This window comes from Meleagris gallopavo, chromosome 2 (assembly GCF_000146605.3).
Source record: "Meleagris gallopavo isolate NT-WF06-2002-E0010 breed Aviagen turkey brand Nicholas breeding stock chromosome 2, Turkey_5.1, whole genome shotgun sequence".
Classification (NCBI taxonomy): domain Eukaryota; kingdom Metazoa; phylum Chordata; class Aves; order Galliformes; family Phasianidae; genus Meleagris; species Meleagris gallopavo.
In genome coordinates this window covers 30,988,659-31,007,330 of record NC_015012.2, presented here as the reverse complement: position 1 = coordinate 31,007,330, position 18,672 = coordinate 30,988,659, and the positions used below count along the sequence as shown (strand labels likewise).

Here is an 18,672-nt window from a genome sequence, read left to right as displayed (position 1 = left end):
GAGGAAGCGGCTGCTGCGGCTCCTCCCTGCTGCCAGATCGGGGTCCGTGCTGCGCCGAGCGAACGTCATCCGCGCGCACTGCCATTCGGGGGATCGAGGATTTAAAAAGCCCCTTTGATTTAAAAAGATCTGCACCTCAGAGCCGGGTTTGAGTGGTTTTGGCATGTTTGCAGCCCACCTTGGGGGCATAACAAGGGCTGTGTCCTGCACAATCCTCCATCAAATCCCACCATTTCAACTTGTTGCTGTTGAATTCCTTTCTGTTTTGGCTACATTCTGAGCACTGATCTTACACTTACAGAATCATTAAGGTTGGAAAAGACCTCTAAGACCATCTATCCAAGCACTAACCCACCTCCACCATGCCCACTGTGTCCCTCAGTGCCACATCCACACAGTTCTACCAGAGCACTGAAAGCTACAAGTCCATCCTAGGAGCACTTCAGCTTCCCTTCCCTACCTATCAGAACACTGACAAGGAGAGTATAACAGCATTTCTCAGAAACGACCACACTACCTCTTCTGAAAGGATAAACAAGACTTCCTGAGGCTGATGCTGACAGCATGGGCTGAGGGCACAAGCTGTTAGGCATACACAGACGGGTTGCTTGCTCCATTAGCACAAGAGCTTTCTAAAGAGACGCACATCACTAGCATGCCCTATGTTAGCACCATCAGCTCCATGTGAGAAGCGATGCAGGAGAGCGGTGTGGCCACTGCATGCTGTGGGCCGTGCTCAGCCTGCAGCACAGAGAAACAGGCCCCGCGCAACACCGCTTGCTCAAGCAGTGCTTCCTGTTTCTTTCTGGCTGTTCTGAACTTGCGTTTGTTGCTTTGTAACCAACCCTGAGGAGGTGGGACTGCGGTGGGTGGATAACCTCTTATCTCTTCTAAAGAGAGGAATGATAAACACGTGAGCTGACAGAAAGGATCAGGGATGAGAGGGGAACAAGAACCCACCACAGGGAATGCTTTGTGGGGGAAACTTTTTGAAGAAACAGGGCAGAACATCACGTCTCACTGAGAAAGGAAGGAAACAGTGGTGAGAGAGGAAAGAAGTGAAGGGGAAATAGCAACAAGCTTCATGAAAACACACAGTAAAAAGGCCAGCAATGAAGAAAGAGATGAATAGGAGGACAATCAAAAAACAGAAGGAAGAACAAGAAGCACGACCAACTCTTCAAGTTTTGTTTTTTAATCAAATGAAGTTTGATTCAAAAGTTCCGATGTAAAATCATGCAGTTATACTTTTTGTGTCTGGAGCAACAAAACCAAACAAAGACCAGAAACAAGAGAGGCACATACACAAATTAAGGTTGTACCTGTTGTACACAGTCACATAGCGTACAAAGAAAAACCTCTCCTTTCCCAATCCCTCTGCAACTGCCCAGGACTGTTTTCCCTTTCACCAACATTGCTACTGTTTTTCTACAGACTTCACCATACTTGATTACTACACTTCACCTCACCCCTCTTCTGTGTTCAGCATCTTATTATTACCTAGAATGTGAATAAAACAACAAAGGGATGAGATAGAAAAAATTAAGGTAAAGACAGACTTGATTATAGATTTAAAAAAAAACAAAAAACTTTCCAGCAAACACCAGTCATCAATTACTGAACTATCAAGGAAGAGAACTTCTTGACTTTCCTTATTTTTAATTGCAAATATTTTGTGATCGATTCTACAATGAGAGTTTCCTGAACATTTTAATGGAACTTTCTCAAACGTTTAAGGGGGTTCAAAACAACTGCTGAGCAAAAGAGCATTGTAATATTTGAAACACTTATAGGAAAATGATAAACTTTGATGAATTTAAATCCCACTATACAAAGATGACAGGATGAGAACAGTGAAATCCTTTTCCTCCTGCACAACATGATTTTCACTGCTGCATGCATCTCTATCTGCAGTAGGAAATGGAAAATACTTTGGAAAATACTTGAAAGTTAATCTTTACATGCTTATGAAAAAGACATTTGAAATATTAGTTTGCTTCTCTTGCCTTGGTGCAAACTTCTTGTTCTCACTTTGGTACTAAAACAATCACTGAAGTAAAAAGCTTTCAGATTTATATTATATGTTTTACCCACATCCAATACATCAGGGCAAGAGAGCATTATCTTTCACTTTGCATAGGTACCCAAAAGGTTACATAAGCTGTTATGGCAGATGAGAGGCAAGTGACTACACAAAAATAACAACCTACAAATATTTCAATCAACTATTAACCATGCTCATTTCTATTTACTATCCTTTGTTATATTTGGCTTCAAGTAGAAGCTCCTACAATACAGAGTTTCTACAGAGCCCTGTTATATCCAGAAAAATATCAGACATGAAACCCAGTAGTCCAAGCCCAGTCTTCCAGTTACAAAACTTTTCTCTATAAAGCAATATGCATAGAAAGATCCCTATGGAACTCTGTAAATTCAATAGCAGTGTCAAAATCTTCATGTGAGTCAGTCTTGTGTATACAAGAAAATACATGATTCTGTACCTCTGCTAACAGAAGGGGGAGATATGGCAGAAGGCAGACATGACCACTGGGAGTTGAGCTCTTGTTCTGTACAGTTAGTTAAGCACTTGAGCTATCTTTCAGATCCAAAAACAACAAATCAGACCCACTCAAATGTGAGGGGAGGCCATGCATATTTAAAAAAAAAAAAAAGCCAGGTAGGAGAAGGTAAAATTGGAGGGCCTTGCTCACTTTTGTGTTCTGCTCCCTTACAGTCAGCACAGGTGCAAAGTCATTTGGTTCTGCAAACTTTATCAAGGACTACATCTCCAATGATATTAAAATCTTGCAGGAAGAAGTAAATATCTTAGAATCTGAACAACATGCAGTACACATAGCCATCATTTTTAACCAGTGTTTGGCAGAATACAGAGACTGCTAACACTGCACCTTGCAAGGGCCAAGTTCCACAGCAACACAAATGCAGACAGCAGGCAGTCCTCTTTATCAAATAAATTTCTAATGCACTGTTTTGTTTTTGTTTTGTTTTTTATGTTGTTATCTTAGAGGAAATAGGGCATTAGACTCTTGTAGTGCTTTATTCAAGCATTAAAATGGACCCAAAAGAAAGATACACCACATAAAGAAAAGACGACTCATTACATAGCATGCTTGACTGTTAACCTTCAGAAAGACTGGAAGTTTTTTTTCCCTCCTTCTCTCACTTCCATGCAAGCAGAAAAGTTCTACAGTGTCAGGCAGTCCTCTTCCCTAGTTTGTTTTAAAAGGAAAGAGTGCATATTTCTACTCTTGACATTCCCCATGTACACAGTAAGTACCGCCTAACAGTTTCCACTCTTCCTTGCATCCCCACTGTGTCAGCACAGTGGTACAATAACAGCCACCAGATTTCAAACACCATTCAGAAAGGTTAAGGGTTCTTTTAAAAAATAAAAGGATTTCATGAGATAGAGAACAGGGTGGATTTTTTTTTGTGGATAATTTATATTGCAAATTCATAAATATGATCACACTCAATTTCTCAAAAAGCTATACAAATACAAGTAACGCCACTTCCCTTGTAATGCACAGATTTCAAATAATTACACAAAGCTCTATTAGACAGCCTTTAAGATACAAATTACACAAAATTACAGACTTATTTGCAGTAACATATCAGGGATAATGTAGTGCTTCAGACAATTTAACAGTCCAAAAATAATAGAAGTAATTCAAAAAAAGCTAGTTTTCAATTTAATTGTTGGGGTGGAATGTACTGTGGGTGGTGGTTGCCTAGCAGCTGCTTTTGCCTTGCTGGCCTGACTAGCTCGGACTGCAGTTTCTAGGCGTGTTTTTAATTCAGGCGCAGCTCCCATTACGGTCTTGAAAGCATGCGGGTAAAGTGGTCCAATGTGCATCAAATTCTGAAGGGCAAACTCGTGAAGATCTTTAGATGCTGGAGATGCAGAAGCAAAGGCATTTTCATTCAATAAATAGGAGATCAGAGTGGGAACAAGAAGCGCAAGCAACTGGACTCCTAAACGTGAAAGAAAAAAAAAAAAAATCAGATCAGAAAGAAACGAAAAGAACTAGTAACAAAAAGTTTCTAGTCTGATAGATGTGAATTTTGTTTTCTGAATTGACAATAAGCTCAGTAATTACAAATGATCAGATCAAAAATAAGCAAAATACAGAGTGCTTCCTGTCATTTGGTCACTCCAATCTTGCCTGTCAGGCTTGTACTTCTCATTTCTACTATTGTTCATCACAGTTATTTTGTTCCTGACATCTTTAGAAGTGTCTTTGCACAATCCAATTGCAGATCACAGATAACAGATCTTAAAATGTAGAATGGCTATTAAAGACTTTAAAAACTGCCAAAAAAGACAAAATTCATCTGAATTGGAAAAGCAACCATTGAACATAACTGAACTGTTTTCACCATGCAACTCCATCTTGAAAGCTACTACTTTAAAAAATAGCACTGTAACAATACTTGGGCTAACAAGACCTGCCACTAGCACAGAGTTTACTTTTAGATCAACAACAATCACCAACAAAACCAAAGCAGTAGGACTAATATTTCTTCCTAACCTGGCTACAAGTAATCCTTGAAACGTGTAACATGTTAACTGAAACTTTTGGAGAACTTCAACACTAATGGAAGTCATCTATAGAAAATTCTGTAGGCTATTAGAATATTAATCATTTCCTCCTAGAGGTTTTGACAACACATATATTCTTGCCTCCTGTCAGCATTAGCAAAAATCAAGTGTTCTGTTTCCTCATTCACTTTAGTTATTCTCCAATTTTATTCATTAGAAACTAGGCTGGTGCACAATGGCACTCAAGAAAACATACATTTAGTGTTATCATCAATGAAGAGAAATATCAACAGGAATGTATTGGGGTAAAAAAAAAAGTAACATTTTTACAATTTAAACTTTAAACACAGATTAAGTTCAATATCTGCAGGCTAAATCTTTCAGTTATTATATTGTTTCAGCTATTCAAAGTGAAGAGAAAGAAATTATGAAGACTGTATTCTATCTACCAAAGCAAACAGAAGGCTTCATCTACAATCTAGATCTTGCAACCAATACAATTTATTTCTCGGTCTCTTTAAATAAGCTTTGTTGAGATGGTAGAACTAACCTGATAAAAATGATGTTAAAATAAATAGTATTTAACATCAGGAAAAAGTAAATATAAACAGTATGTTCTATTCATGTTTAAATACAAGAAAATACCACTACTTCAATTCACACTTAAATTTTGCTTCGGAATTACCAGAAACTGAAATGCTACAGCATATTACACTGTACATGCTATGTGAGCTTGTGTATACACAAGTTCCAGTAATGAAATTATGAAAGTGCATTACGCATTTTTTTTTTGTGAGCATGCTATCAACCTACAAGAGTTCTAATGTTCAACATTTTATTTTACAATTACACATTTATCTAGTAAAACTAAATACTTACTATTCTGCTCTTCACCAAGGGCAACCAATGTTTCAAGGACTTTAATTCCTTCCTGGACTGCTAACAGCTCCAGGTTGTTTGTTGGGCGGTTCCTTTCCACAGCTTTCAACTTCTCAACCATTATAGGGGCCAATGAATGAATGTATGGAGTCGACAGAGCGCGATTGGTATGTTGGAACACAGAAAGTAGAAGCTGGTAACACTTGGCTTGAACCTAATCAAATCAAGATAAATACATTGTCTTCCAAGTTACTTGCTAACTCAAGGAATTCTAATACAATCAGCTATCTATGTGTGTGAGATACATGTGATTCCAAAAAAAAAAACCCCAACAAAACAGATTAAGTGGGAAGGAGATATGCTGAATAAGGGAAAGAAGAAAATAGGCTGTTTGCTAAAATATTACTAGCTCAGTTTTTCAATAAAAGAAGGCAATTAGAGTTAACTGCAGGTATAAAATGGTGGTCAGCACGAACTCAGAAAAGAAAGGGACAGTTAGCATCATATTAAACAATCACATAGGTCCACAGAGAACTACAGTTTAAAGTTTCGTAACTATCAACACTAAGTATCTTCAAAATCATTACATAGTTTTCCAGTCTCAGATGAGTTACACAGTCTATAAAAATGATTCAGATCTCAAAATGATCTTATTGCCCTAACATAAGCCAAGGCTGTGGCCAGCAGTGGCAGGTACATCCTTCCTTCTGTGTCTCCATCTTGTGCTGGTAATAAAAAAAACATAAAAATATAGACATAGGTATAGAGCAGGCTGGATCACAGAACCTTCTCCTTCCATCTTTCCTTTTTCTCTTCCTTCCCCAGCCCTCCTTTTTCTTACTAGAAGCAGGAAACATTAAAGTTAACATTTGGGAAAAACAACTTACTGATAGTCTTGTTTAGAATGAACGTGATTTGGGTTCAAAAAAACTCTTGCTCCAAAATGCCACACAGACAACGCTGACCCTTTGAAAGGGTAAAACCCCACAGCAAGTACGAGGATAAAACACTGCAGGTTTTCAAACCAAACTCAAACTAGAACAGGATAAATTATCAAGCATGTTCTGAATAGGAACATTCCTAAGTATTGTTAAACACAGTGATCTGTGAGGGGATAACTGGAAAAAAGAGATGCATAAATGAAAACATTAAATAAAAGATAAGTTAATAGTAAGAAAACACAAGTTAGGCAGCTCACTTTGCTGTTAATATATGACTGCAAGTTTTGTGTTCAGCTTAATGTTTGAAGCCTGAAATAATAACAGTTCCTCAAATACCATTTCCATGCTTTTTTAAATAGAGCTCCATGGTAGAAAATATGCTGTGCAAGGTACTGGGAGAAAAATCTTTGGCCATTTTCAATAAATTATTCCCTTATACACTCCATACTACTCCAAGTAATTTCTTCCTCTTTCTGCTTACATTTTGAAAACTCCTGACTAGCTGTTAAGGTTATTAAATGTAAAAATAAAGAGTAATGGACTGGTTTTTTGTTTTTTTTTTTAAACTACATCCATAGTTGAAGTAGGTGCAGTTTTACAACTGCATCTGACAGCAGAATTTCACTAAAGCATATTCAATTGTATGTGTATGTATATAACTTTTGACTACTCCACATTCAGAGAAGTTTTCCAAGAACTCCTGAGAGGTAAAACCAGGGCTTCTTCTAAGGCACACTTTCCTGTAAAACTTACTAATTACATCAAGAGAGAAAGACCTATCAAAATTAGCCTACAGCTCCAGAAAATGAACTTGCCTTAAAGATACTACTATGCAGCTTATCTATCACTTCAGTCTTCTGCAACTGGTAGTAGTTTCAAAAATATTTCTGTATCTTTAAGACAGTGGTATTTCTTTAAAAGAGTCGTTTTTTATTTGTTTCCTAATTGGTTCAATGCTTCTATTATAAATAAGTGTCTAGTAACTGCACTCAGCAGTGACTGTTTTATATTTAAAAACTACAGTGAACCAACAACAAGCATCACAGAGTATTTGCTCTGCACATCAGTGAGGAGATTAGACAGAATCTGGTTCCCGTCAAAGCATTTCCTGTGAATTACAGAATTAGTTCTAAGTTCCTGCTCACTGACAGCTTTCCAGCAGGGTGGGCAAAGATGTACTTCTTTTCACCGTTTGTGTGTTTATTCAGAGCTGAGAGAGAGTAAGACGTAAAAGTTTCCACTTCACAGACTTGACACTTCCATTCACACACTAAAATCTTAAGCAGCTTTTCATTCAAAGTTAGGATTCAGCAAAGAACCAACTGAGTTTCTTGCCCCTGCTGGAAAATACCAGGCCTGATGAAGAAAAGAATTCTTGCTCCGAAGATGATTCTAAATGTCTTGATGTGACAATAAACGCGTCAGCATTTTCTTCTGAGGAATCTCTGCAGCACATGCTTGTGGAAACACTACAGATTTATTTTACTTATTTTTAGTTCCTACCTGCTGATTTATATAGCTGCTCAAACTAATACATGGCTAGAACACTTAAGCTTAACTATGAAGTGTATTAATCTGATTGAGCAAAACTAGGCTAAAAGTTTGTTTCTCATCAGTAAGAAGATAATTTAGAAAAAATTCATAAAGACAAACCAAAGGACAGAAGAGAAATCAAGAAAGATGATTCACAAGCTGTAGATGCCTTTGATGGTGACCACAGAACAGATTTTTCTCAACTGCATTTTGTATGAACATTTAAAATAAGCATAGGTTTTGTGCAGAACAAAGTTCATCAGGAATGTGGGTCGTAATTTTATCTGCAGAAAACATGGTTTAGTTTGTATTACAATAGATCAGTTTTACTATAAAACTGTCACTGATCTCCAGTAACTATTCTTTTGCATTTGTTAAACATTTCAAAGGTTTTTTCTTTCTGAGGGCTGCAAGTCATAAACCTGGCAAAAGGCCATGAACAGAAATTACCAAAAGGTAAATTGTTTGGTTTCTTTTGTTCATTATGGAGTTTCTATAATGCATCACTGAAAATTCTAGTTATTTTGACAAGCAGGATCTGTCTCTAAAGTAAAGCTCCCACAAAACATTCAGGAAACATAGCAAACATATTACAATTACTATTACTATTACTATTTTTTTCCAGCTGTATATCATTCAAATTCCTGTATCATGATCTTACCCAAGGATCACTGGAATTTAATGCATTTTTAAATCTGTTTATGCATCCATTCTGTAAAGACTGTACTCCAATTATTTCAGTGCTTGCTGACCAAAGAAAGAGAGCAATAGCTGTAAGTACGCTTACTTCATCGAGAACAGGCTTAGTGGCTTCTGAAAGAAAAACCAAACAGGTTGTTAGATAAATTCTGAATGCTTTTCAGAGTAAAGTAAAACCCAGAGAATGCAGATAAACTTAAAAATAAATGTATTTGAAATTACTTGCAACTGCATACAACTACACATTTACTCATTACATTTTTTGTTGTTGTTGACTGTGACTGAAAATTTAAAGCTGAGCAACTCTTTTCCAAAGGCTCTTTTAATAAAGCGATTCAAACTTTCCAAAACAAATAGCAAGCCAAAAATATCACCCACACTTTTTCTCTGAACAAGCTACATTTTTGTTTCCCATGTGTAAACAAAGGGTGAAAATGTATTTTTGAAATCTTTTTCCCATTAAAAATAGTTGGCTTCCCTTTTTTATTCTCTTCAGCTGATTCAGCAGAGTCAAGAACTGATAACCAGCACAGCAACAACTCTAACTTACCATGAGCTTCTACATAACAGATAGACTGATCTGACATCTACCTGCCACAAACAAAAAAATAGTAGTTCTATTTTAACTTTTCTTTCTTTTCAAATTCATCTGTACTTGCAACTGTCATCCTTTTTCTGATTGCACCAGCTCTTCATAGATATCATTCTTGAAGACACAGCAACAGGGGAAAAGAAGATGTAGTAATTTTCTGCTGGTTTTGTTAGCTAAATTGTTAAGACTCTCAAGGGAGAGCAGAACCAAAGCAGTAACATCTATATAGTCAGCAAAACCAAGGATAGCATGACATCCTTTTTACAGTTATCAGCTAGCTGTTAGACTGGCTTTAGCTACGATGTGAAAACTCACTTCAGAAAATGACTCCAAACATTAAGTGAGAAACACAGTGGTGTTCTGTTGGTGCTTTTTTGTGGGGGGCTTTGCTTAATTTTAATGTTCTTTGAATTATGAAACAAAATTGCATGCAATAGACCTTGCTTATATTCTTGTATGATGCGTTCAAAGAAGACTGGAAAGGAACAGGAAAATTTACACTCTTGCAAGGAACTGAGAAAAATTTCGGAAGTCTGCATAAAGCATAAAGGCAGTAATGTTTGTGGAAAGGTGAACTGGAGAAACAGTAACAAATGGCTGGAAGACATGAGTTGATATGACAGATCAAATTAGAATTTTGACTCAGATAACACAAATGCACCGATCCTTCCCCTTCAGACATTTTCAGGATCATTTGCAATTACCTATCTCACATGAGTAACTCCATTCAAGCTTCTCTTCAGATTATAAATGGTTCCTCAGGGATGTAATGGGATGTCTTTTTGGCTGAACTGCCATTAAGCGAATGACAAATCTTTGTCTCTCTCTTTGCTAACCATGCAGCTGAGACTATATCTTTTTCACTTTTTGAAGAGCAAGGCAAAGCACAAATGTGAGCTAACAGAAGTAGCCTGTAGTTCTCTAAACAAGACACAGCAGAAATCCTGCCAATGGATAACAGGCTTTTTTTTGGCAGGAGTAGGATTTTTTCTAACCACTGACAGCTTGCAGCAGAATTGCAAATCTCCTACTCTAGCATGAGCCTTGCCACAATTATCCATTGCTGTCTTCATACACATTAACACTTACTGTCATTAAGACTACACAAATCTTGTCAGCAAGCGCTTATAAGATATACACTGCTTTTCTGAGGTTTAATTCAAGGTGTTGAGTTCAAGTACTGCACTGAACAATTAGACTCAGTAAACAGATTGGTTCTTTCTACAAACACTGTTTTGGTAACTAAATTCCCTTTTGCTTTAACCTAGCTGGTATCCTGTGGAAAAAGGAAAGGAGGAGTGGAAATTATGGTCTGTTCCAGCCTTGATAATATGCTTAGAGTTGCCAGTAATCAGAGAAATTGAGGCATAGCCTAGGAAATGATGCGAATGCAGCTTGGAACTCATTCAGATTTTATTTGCAAGATGTTCACTCAGTGTCAGAAACACTAATAGATATCAGAAGGAAGATTTCAAATTCCAGAAACAAGGCACTGAAACTATGAAGACTGATATAATTATCCTAAATGCAAATCTAAAGCATAAACTTTTTACTTTATAACGGCATTCAAACTGGAAGAGAGAAGCCTGAACTAATGTACAAAACTACCTGGAGTTGCAAACGGCAACATTTTTAATAGGAGGTTATGACCAATACTGCCAAAGCCAAGATCCAACAAGGACACAACTGAGATGGAAACTTCTAACATACAATTGTATTTTCTTAGTCAACATTGTGCTCATCTCCTACGCAACCTACTGACTTCTGCTAGTTAAGCTGTGTGCACTCAGATCTTCCTTCCATTTCAGTTTTAGAAGCAATTTATCCACCGCTTTTAACTCCCAATCCTCAGGCATGCAACCTGTTAAATTATAGGCAGGTACAATACCTGTCTTTTCATTAAAGCAAAAGCCAGTTCTGTTTTAGGTTTCCTGCACTGAGGAATCACTTACCAGGTTGTGAGTATTCCAGGATAGATGCCAAAGTACTGCGAATAAGACTTGCCCACTGGTTTTGAGTTTCATCAGTCTTGACTGTTGGAAGAGTAACAATAGTTTTTATCCCTTGAAGTGCTGCACTGACTGGAGGTGGGACCTGATTGTCTGCTGATTTTACAGCTGTTTCTTTCAATACTCTAGTAATCAGAAATAGGATAGTAGGCAGGACTGTCATACAACCTAAACAAGATAAAGTAGAATTTCTGAAGTTATTTCCAAACAGTGCAGTAGATAACTTCTTCAGCTTTCCCAAAAGGGATATATATGGCTAGAAAGAGAAACTGCAATTCAGGTAACAAAGTAGTACGTGGAATTCAGTATTTTATCACCAAATTCATTCACCAGTACTCTGGAAGTATATCATGAGCTTTTAGGATTGCCCTACATGGCAAAAAGGAGTTAGACTCTCTCATGGATGCCATCAGAAAGTTAAATATCTTGAAACAGCATCTGTATATGTCTAAGGTCTTTAAAAAAAAAAAAAATACAATAACAGATCTGCGAACAGGTATCCAAGTCAGAGGACTTTCCAAGGAAGCAGGTGTGTATTATAAGCCTCAGAAGTAAGAAGGAAGTTCAGAGTGTTTCATGTCTTGGGTAAAATTTGCAACCATTTGCTTACTCTATAAAAGAGACAAAGTGATCCTACCTCCTATATATCATAGCTGTTGATTTCATCAGAAAAGTAATCTAAGTTTTGTGCAGCAAGCCCTAAAAGTGCAAGCTGGGCAAACTCAAGAAGTACTGGTCAAATACACAATCTGACTTTAGACACATGGGATCTTCATTAAAAGTAGTTTCAACAATGCATACAAACTCCAAGCAAGTGCAGGAATGAAAGAAGGGCGCTAATGGGCTTAGGTGTATAATATCAAGCTACAACTCATTTCAGACAGTTAAGTCTCTTTCCACATTTAATTCTTAATCTTTTCTGTGCCTCATTTTTCCACATCTGTTGAAACTTCCCACATATCTGTGTATTTTACAACTGCAATAATTGCAATTGCAATAAGTGCAGCTACTCTAGTTTATGCATACCCTTTGTGACAGCCTCCCTGGACAGAAGAAAGCTTTATTTAGTTTAGAGTTACTTTTGGGATGACTGACAGCCAATGGCCGAAAAGCAAAGTGCAGCAGAGCTAAATTGTGCTAGTTTTTCCTCAGTGTGATGCTTTTTCATCAAACTTCTGCTTTTTGTGAACTTCCCAGGAATTTAATTACTTCTGAGATGTCAATCTTTCACAACATGATTAAAATTGGTCAAAAGGCTTCAAAATCAGGAGGTTTGGAAAAAAAAAAAAAAAAAGAAAAAAGAAAAAAAGAAGAACTGGGAAAAAGAAACAATGATATAGAGCTCATTTCCTCAGCAAACTTACAGCACACATGCAGACTTGAAGCCATTTTCTTAATGTTGAACCACTGGAGAAGCCTGAGCTCCTAGTTTATTCTAGAACCTAAGCAACATTTTCAACAGATGACCTTATACATCATATAAAATTTTAATTTTGTTTTAGTATCATAAGCTCACAAGGTCCCACACAATAACCATTCACGTACTTTGTCAATACTTTACCTGCTGGAGAACAGAGAGAAGGTAGGTCAGACAGTATAGTGACAGTGGCAGCCACAAGACGAGCACTCTCCTCAGAAAGGTGGGATTTGGCAGCAATGTGGCTTGGAGAATCTGACACTTTGGAACTTAGATGAGGCATGTGTCGTACCAGGATAAACATAAGCAATTCCATGGCTGCAAATACTAGAGATTTTCCAGGTACAAGACCACCACTCTCACCTCCCTCTCCTAAAGAGAGAGGATTTTCTTTTTCTCCAATATCATCTTCGTCTGGAAAAAAAGGAAATAATGGCTGAGGATACAGTTAGAAAAAGAGATTCCCTATCAAAGATTATACAAAACAACTAAAAAAAAAAAAGAGTTAAAAATCCAATGAAAACAGTTGCTTCAAACAAAGATACTATAAACACGACTCATGTCAAAATAAATGTTCTAGTTTGAAGGACTTAAAGGGCTTTAAGATGCTTTAGAATAATTGTAATTGCAGCAATAGTTCTAAAGACCCATTCAGAACTAGAAATAAAGTAGTAGTAACAAAATAAAAATGCAGCAAGTTTTTTTTTTTTTTCATTCTAGTGGCAAAATTAAAGGCAATGACTGTCAAATAAATAGCCATTACAGTTTTGTTTTTTTTTTTAATTTAATGGCTATAAATTAAGTGTTCAACACTGACAAATCTTATTTCAGCCTAAGCTGACCATGAAATAAGAGAACAGAAAAGCATAGTAGGATTCTATGTTTAACTCCACAATTTCAGTGCATTCAATTTAGAAAGGCTCTCTTTTGAACGGCAGCTCAGCCAGCTGCAGTCCTGCCTTCTCCCATAAAACAGTAACAGAGATTCAGCGCATCAAAGCTGGCCTGAACTATCCTCACAGAGCCCCAGTGAATTTAAATGATTACGAGAGTTTTCACATTCGCTGATTTGAAAAAAGCAACTTGCCAGACCGATAGCAAACAATTCAATTAATTCACATGAAGGAACAGAGCTTACATTTTAGCTATGCTGGTTCCTCAAATTCTAACAAAATCCCCTCTCTGTTTTCACTTAGAAAATGGGTAAAAGCTAAGTTTTCTCCTAACAGCATACAGTGCCAGAACCATATAGTAGTTTTCCTTAGTAAGAAACACATCCTTTAAGTTTTATTTTTCTTCCTTGAAGTAAAATAAAACATAGTAGATCTAAATTAACCAGATACAATAAATATTTGCCATGTTGCCACTTGGAAATCAATTTAACAAGCAAAGATGGAAAATGGTACACCCAATACGAGTTTTTTTTAAATAAATGGTAAAAGAACAACTGAACAGAAAGGTGCTCGGTAAAAAGAGGTTTCTAAAAGTACCTCAGAAAGCAGCATCTGGATTGATGCTAATACTTTTAATCAAGGGTACTTAGATGTAAAGTAGAAGCAAACAATTTTCTAACAAAGATCCTAAGCAGAACATCAGAACTTGAAATACGACACATTAGCAGAAGCGAGGATAAGTTTCACTGATGCTAAATAAAAGGAAAAGTAAAGGAACAGAATTTAGGTATACCAGCTGAACAGAGAATCTCAGAAAAAGTTGAAGCTGAAAGGGACCTCTGCGAGTCATTTGAGTCCAATCTTCTGCTCTCTATTCCAACTCAAAAGCTAGAATAGATTGCTCAGGGTCTTGCTTGGCATACCTCCAAACATGGAAATTCCATAACATCTCTAGGTACATATTCTACTGTTTCATCACCCCCATGGCATCACACTTTTTCCTCATATCCTGTGTGGATTTCTCTGCAACTTCTATCCATTGTCTCTTGTCATCTCATCATACTCTTTTCAGAAATGTCTGGCTTGCCCTTTTCTTCAAGTCTCCTTTAAGAAGGGGAGATTGCCATTCAATCACCTATTAATTCTCTCTTCTGCCACCAAATAAGTTCAGCTTGCTCATCCTGCCGTTCTTATCTTCCCAAGCATCTTAATGGACCTTCACTGGACTTAAAACCTTGTCAACATCTTCCTTACTTAGGATAGGAAAGAAAGGATTGAGAAAACAAGACACAGCTCCAGACACGGCTTCACAAGCTTAAATGAGAAGAAAATTTCCCTTGACTTACTGGCCACATTCTTCTAAAGCAGCTGAGTATTCAGCATTGCAGCCATGCACAGATTCACCTATCCAGTCCACATCTCTCCAGTTTTTCAATGATATAGACAACTTTAGCAACATTATTCACCCAGTAATCACCCACCACTCTCCCTACATCTAACGCTAGTTATTTCATCACAGAAGGCAATTAGACTTTATTTACCCATAGTAAGTTTATGCTAACTTTTCCCAATGACATTCTTGAACTCTGAAATTATTTCCAAGGGGACTAACTCCAAAAAATCTTTCAACACACACAAGGCAAACTTACTGGTCCACGTATCCCAGAACACTCTGTAGAGCTACCCTTCCCACAGATGCCGGGATGGTAGAAGATTACATAATACTCGCAAGGCTTGTGATTGGAAGGCTTCTTCCAGTTGGATGAAGCCATATTAAATCACCTCTTCTTGATTAAGCAGTCTGTGGCAAACAAGATGTCTTTGACTGCTGTATCACCCTTCAGTCCCCTTTTACAGGTACTAGTTCTGATCCAGAAAAGAATGTCTAGCCCAGATGCCTACTCCAACACTTTGTTTTTCTCTTGACAGTCCTACAATGTTCTCTAACCAGATGAACGGAGATAAGAGAAAGCTTTTTGCTGCTAGATGCCACAACCTTGCAGTCTCCACCACTGTAGGGGTCCCATGCTCCATATTCCAGCATAGCCTTTGGCTGTCCATCCTTATGTGAGGCATGCATTTCGGGCTCCTGTCTCTGCAAGATCTTTGTGAAGAATATGCCATTTCTCCCATTTGGCTTTCCAGACACTACACAATCTGCTCACCTTCACACGCATTTCCTTCATATCCCAGAGATGAGATCAACCTCACCTCTAGCCCTGCATGGACAAGCACCTCGAGTACAGTCACATTAGGAGTTTCATCTGAATTTCAAGGCAGGTCATTAGATTTCTGATGTGCCAGAGGTGACTGTTCCTCAATAAGCTGACTGTATCTTGCTGCCTGTCACTGCCATCATTTTGCTGACTCAAGCATCTTACACAGTCTTGAGAATGACTTTTGGGTGGCACAAGCACATCTGTCCTTGCTCATGTTTGCACACCCTGTTCTCAAAGCTTTTGGTTGAAGACACACCCTACATGACAGTTCAGAACCAAGATGCCAGTCCACTCCACTTCCAGACAAGAACTCCTGGTTAGTAATCAAGTTTTCACACTGGTTCCAGTAGCAAATAGCTCACCTCATGCCAGCCAGTCCTGACAGGGACGCACCACAGGACCCAACACACAGGGGACCAAACCACTAAACTTCACAAATCAATGAAATGCTAAGATCCAGTCAATAGATAAACATCAGTGAAACAACTGGACTACATGTCCTTAGAGGTCTTTTCCAATCCTAATGATTCCATGAAACTAGGTATTACTAAGACCTTACAGTTGTTTGTTGAGTATAATTTTCATCACTCACGTTCAAGAGAATGAGACGCGAAAAGAATGACCACTGGAATTATGAGGGGAAGGAGAAAATACATCTTACAAGAGTTAAGAAATCAGCAGGCAATATTATGAATGCAGCTACAGCATCTGTGGAATATACAGCATTTTCTTCCTTAGTGTAACCACCATCAAATGCATCTGAGACCCTCCTCCAACATGAAAACCCATTGCTTCTTTAATCTACAAAACAAGCTATGTTTTCAAAGTCTTACTTAGGGAGTTCCTTTTTTCCTGCAAATAATCCTGAGCTGCTCTTACTATCTGCTGGACAACTCCTGTAACCAATAGTTGGACTGAAGTAGGATCCCAAGTCAGGAGAAGTCGGTGAAGCACATTCAGGAGTTCAACACCAAGGAGCTACAAGAAACCAAAACACAATCTAATTAGGGCTTAACAATTCTCAATTGTTATATCAATTGCTTAGACCAAGCAGATACTTCTCTTGCACAAGAATAATTCTAGGTTTTGCAATCATCACAAATGAAAAATCAAGACCCAGGAAAGCTAACTGACATATCATGCTCATACAAGTACCTGATCCTCTGCAATATGGATCCTGGCACAAGGGGAATCCAATAAAGTGTGAAGTGCTTGTAAACAAGATGTAACATGTTCAACAGGCTCTTCAGGTCTTGGGGAACAGAGAAACTGTATGCTAACACCTGAAAAGAGCAGTAATTAGAAGAATGTTCACTTCATCAGCTATACACAACTACATCACAACTACTCTATAGAAATGATAAAAATCACACTGACAAATACTCTGTCAAAGCTGTGAAATATACAAGAGGTAGAGAGAGACAGATATTTCAAAACATCACTGTCCAGACAAACAATGCATTTTTAAATTCCTCGGTTTAAATAAAACAAATTTTCTTATTCCCATATCATTTCATAACATAACGTGCTGGTACTGCGCAGGAAATTCATAGCTCTTACCCAAAATTAAGTGCATTCGATCTTTGTTCAACTCTGGCAAAGATTTAGTGGTAGGTGGAGTCCCAGGTGTCTGGTTTAACATAATAGATGTGGCACGTTTCTGTGAATTAGGCATTGCTGCAGCAGTCTCTTCTGTTGACTCAGAAGCACTAAAACCTGTACTGTTTAGCCAAAGTGCCACTGCATGAAGTATAGGAGCCCAAGAGTTTCGATAATGCAGTCTAGCTGTATCAATTGTTTCAGGAGTGTAAAATGCTCCTCCTATTAAATAAGAAAAATAAAGATAAATTCTGAAATTCTCTGCAAAGGTAAACCCTGAAATTCTCTAAAATAATAGACAAAAAGCATGTACTCCAAATTTCTTAGTTATTTACTCATATTGTGTTTACTCATGTAGATATTCAGATGTAACCCTTCATAGTCACAGTGTATTCCAACACTGTCTGAAGAAGTAACATTAGCACATCTCACAAAGTGCAATGGCTGTGATGGAGCAGTAAGAAGAAAGTCAAGAGTTGCACTAAAATACATCAGATCTCACGGCCTTTTTCACACAGAACACTCAAGTTTTGTAAGACCAAATCCACTGTAATCTGATGGACTGTGCTTCCTTAAGGTAAACATCTTTTTGCATTTGATGTCAAAGTATTACAGCTATAAAAAGCACTGTTTTGTTTTCTATTTCTACAACAATATTGTTTTAATCATCTTTGTGAATCAGATAAAGAATTTTTCACTGTAGATTAAAGAAAAACTCAACACACAAACTTTAGGCATACATTTCTATTACACAAAGGCAAAAATCACATGCATCATTTTGTTCAACAGAAAAAAAAAAAATCACACCTGCCAAACAATTTAAAGAATTCTAATAAATCAGCCAGGAGGTTTACTTTGTTCTTCAAACCAACACAAAAATAAATTTTAGTATTTACCATCTGGTGGAAGCTGAGTAGCAAATTCAGCTGGTAGGGTTAAAAGAGCATAATCTTTCAGTGCAGCTAACCAGAGACGGCTAAGTGAAGGCAACTCTGGCTGTACAAGTGTTATCAAACTGTCAGGTGGCAGCTCGTCTACTGTACCAAAATCATCCTCATCCTCCTCTGTACTCTTCAAAACACGTTTGGGTTTGGTCTCTGCTTCTTTCTTAATTTTCATTGCCACAACATACACCTAGGAGAAACAGAGATGAAAAATTCACATCGTGAAATCAAAACAACAAAACAAAACAAAAAAAAACACAGACAATACGTAATAAACTTCGTAATAATGTAATGCTATACGAAGTTATTACGCTGGAAGACATGAGTTGATATGACAGATCAAATTAGAATTTTGACTCAGATAACACAAAATGCACCGATCC

At 37.5% G+C, this 18,672-nt stretch overlaps 1 protein-coding gene across 1 annotated transcript in view; it reads right to left on the bottom strand.

Moving 5' to 3' along the window:
- Positions 1 to 1,179: 1,179 nt before the first annotated feature.
- The window catches only part of LOC104909670 (HEAT repeat-containing protein 5B-like), a 23,652-nt gene continuing 6,159 nt past the window's right edge, over positions 1,180 to 18,672 (bottom strand). The window contains exons 2-10 of the mRNA XM_010706956.2: positions 18,242 to 18,479; positions 17,307 to 17,567; positions 16,902 to 17,029; positions 16,580 to 16,724; positions 12,779 to 13,048; positions 11,161 to 11,385; positions 8,579 to 8,730; positions 5,444 to 5,657; positions 1,180 to 3,996 (exon numbers count right to left, since the gene is read on the bottom strand). Coding sequence (XP_010705258.1) covers positions 3,692 to 3,996; positions 5,444 to 5,657; positions 8,579 to 8,730; positions 11,161 to 11,385; positions 12,779 to 13,048; positions 16,580 to 16,724; positions 16,902 to 17,029; positions 17,307 to 17,567; positions 18,242 to 18,479 — 1,938 coding nt within the window. The 3' untranslated portion in view covers positions 1,180 to 3,691. The remainder of the gene's footprint in view (positions 3,997 to 5,443; positions 5,658 to 8,578; positions 8,731 to 11,160; positions 11,386 to 12,778; positions 13,049 to 16,579; positions 16,725 to 16,901; positions 17,030 to 17,306; positions 17,568 to 18,241; positions 18,480 to 18,672) is intronic.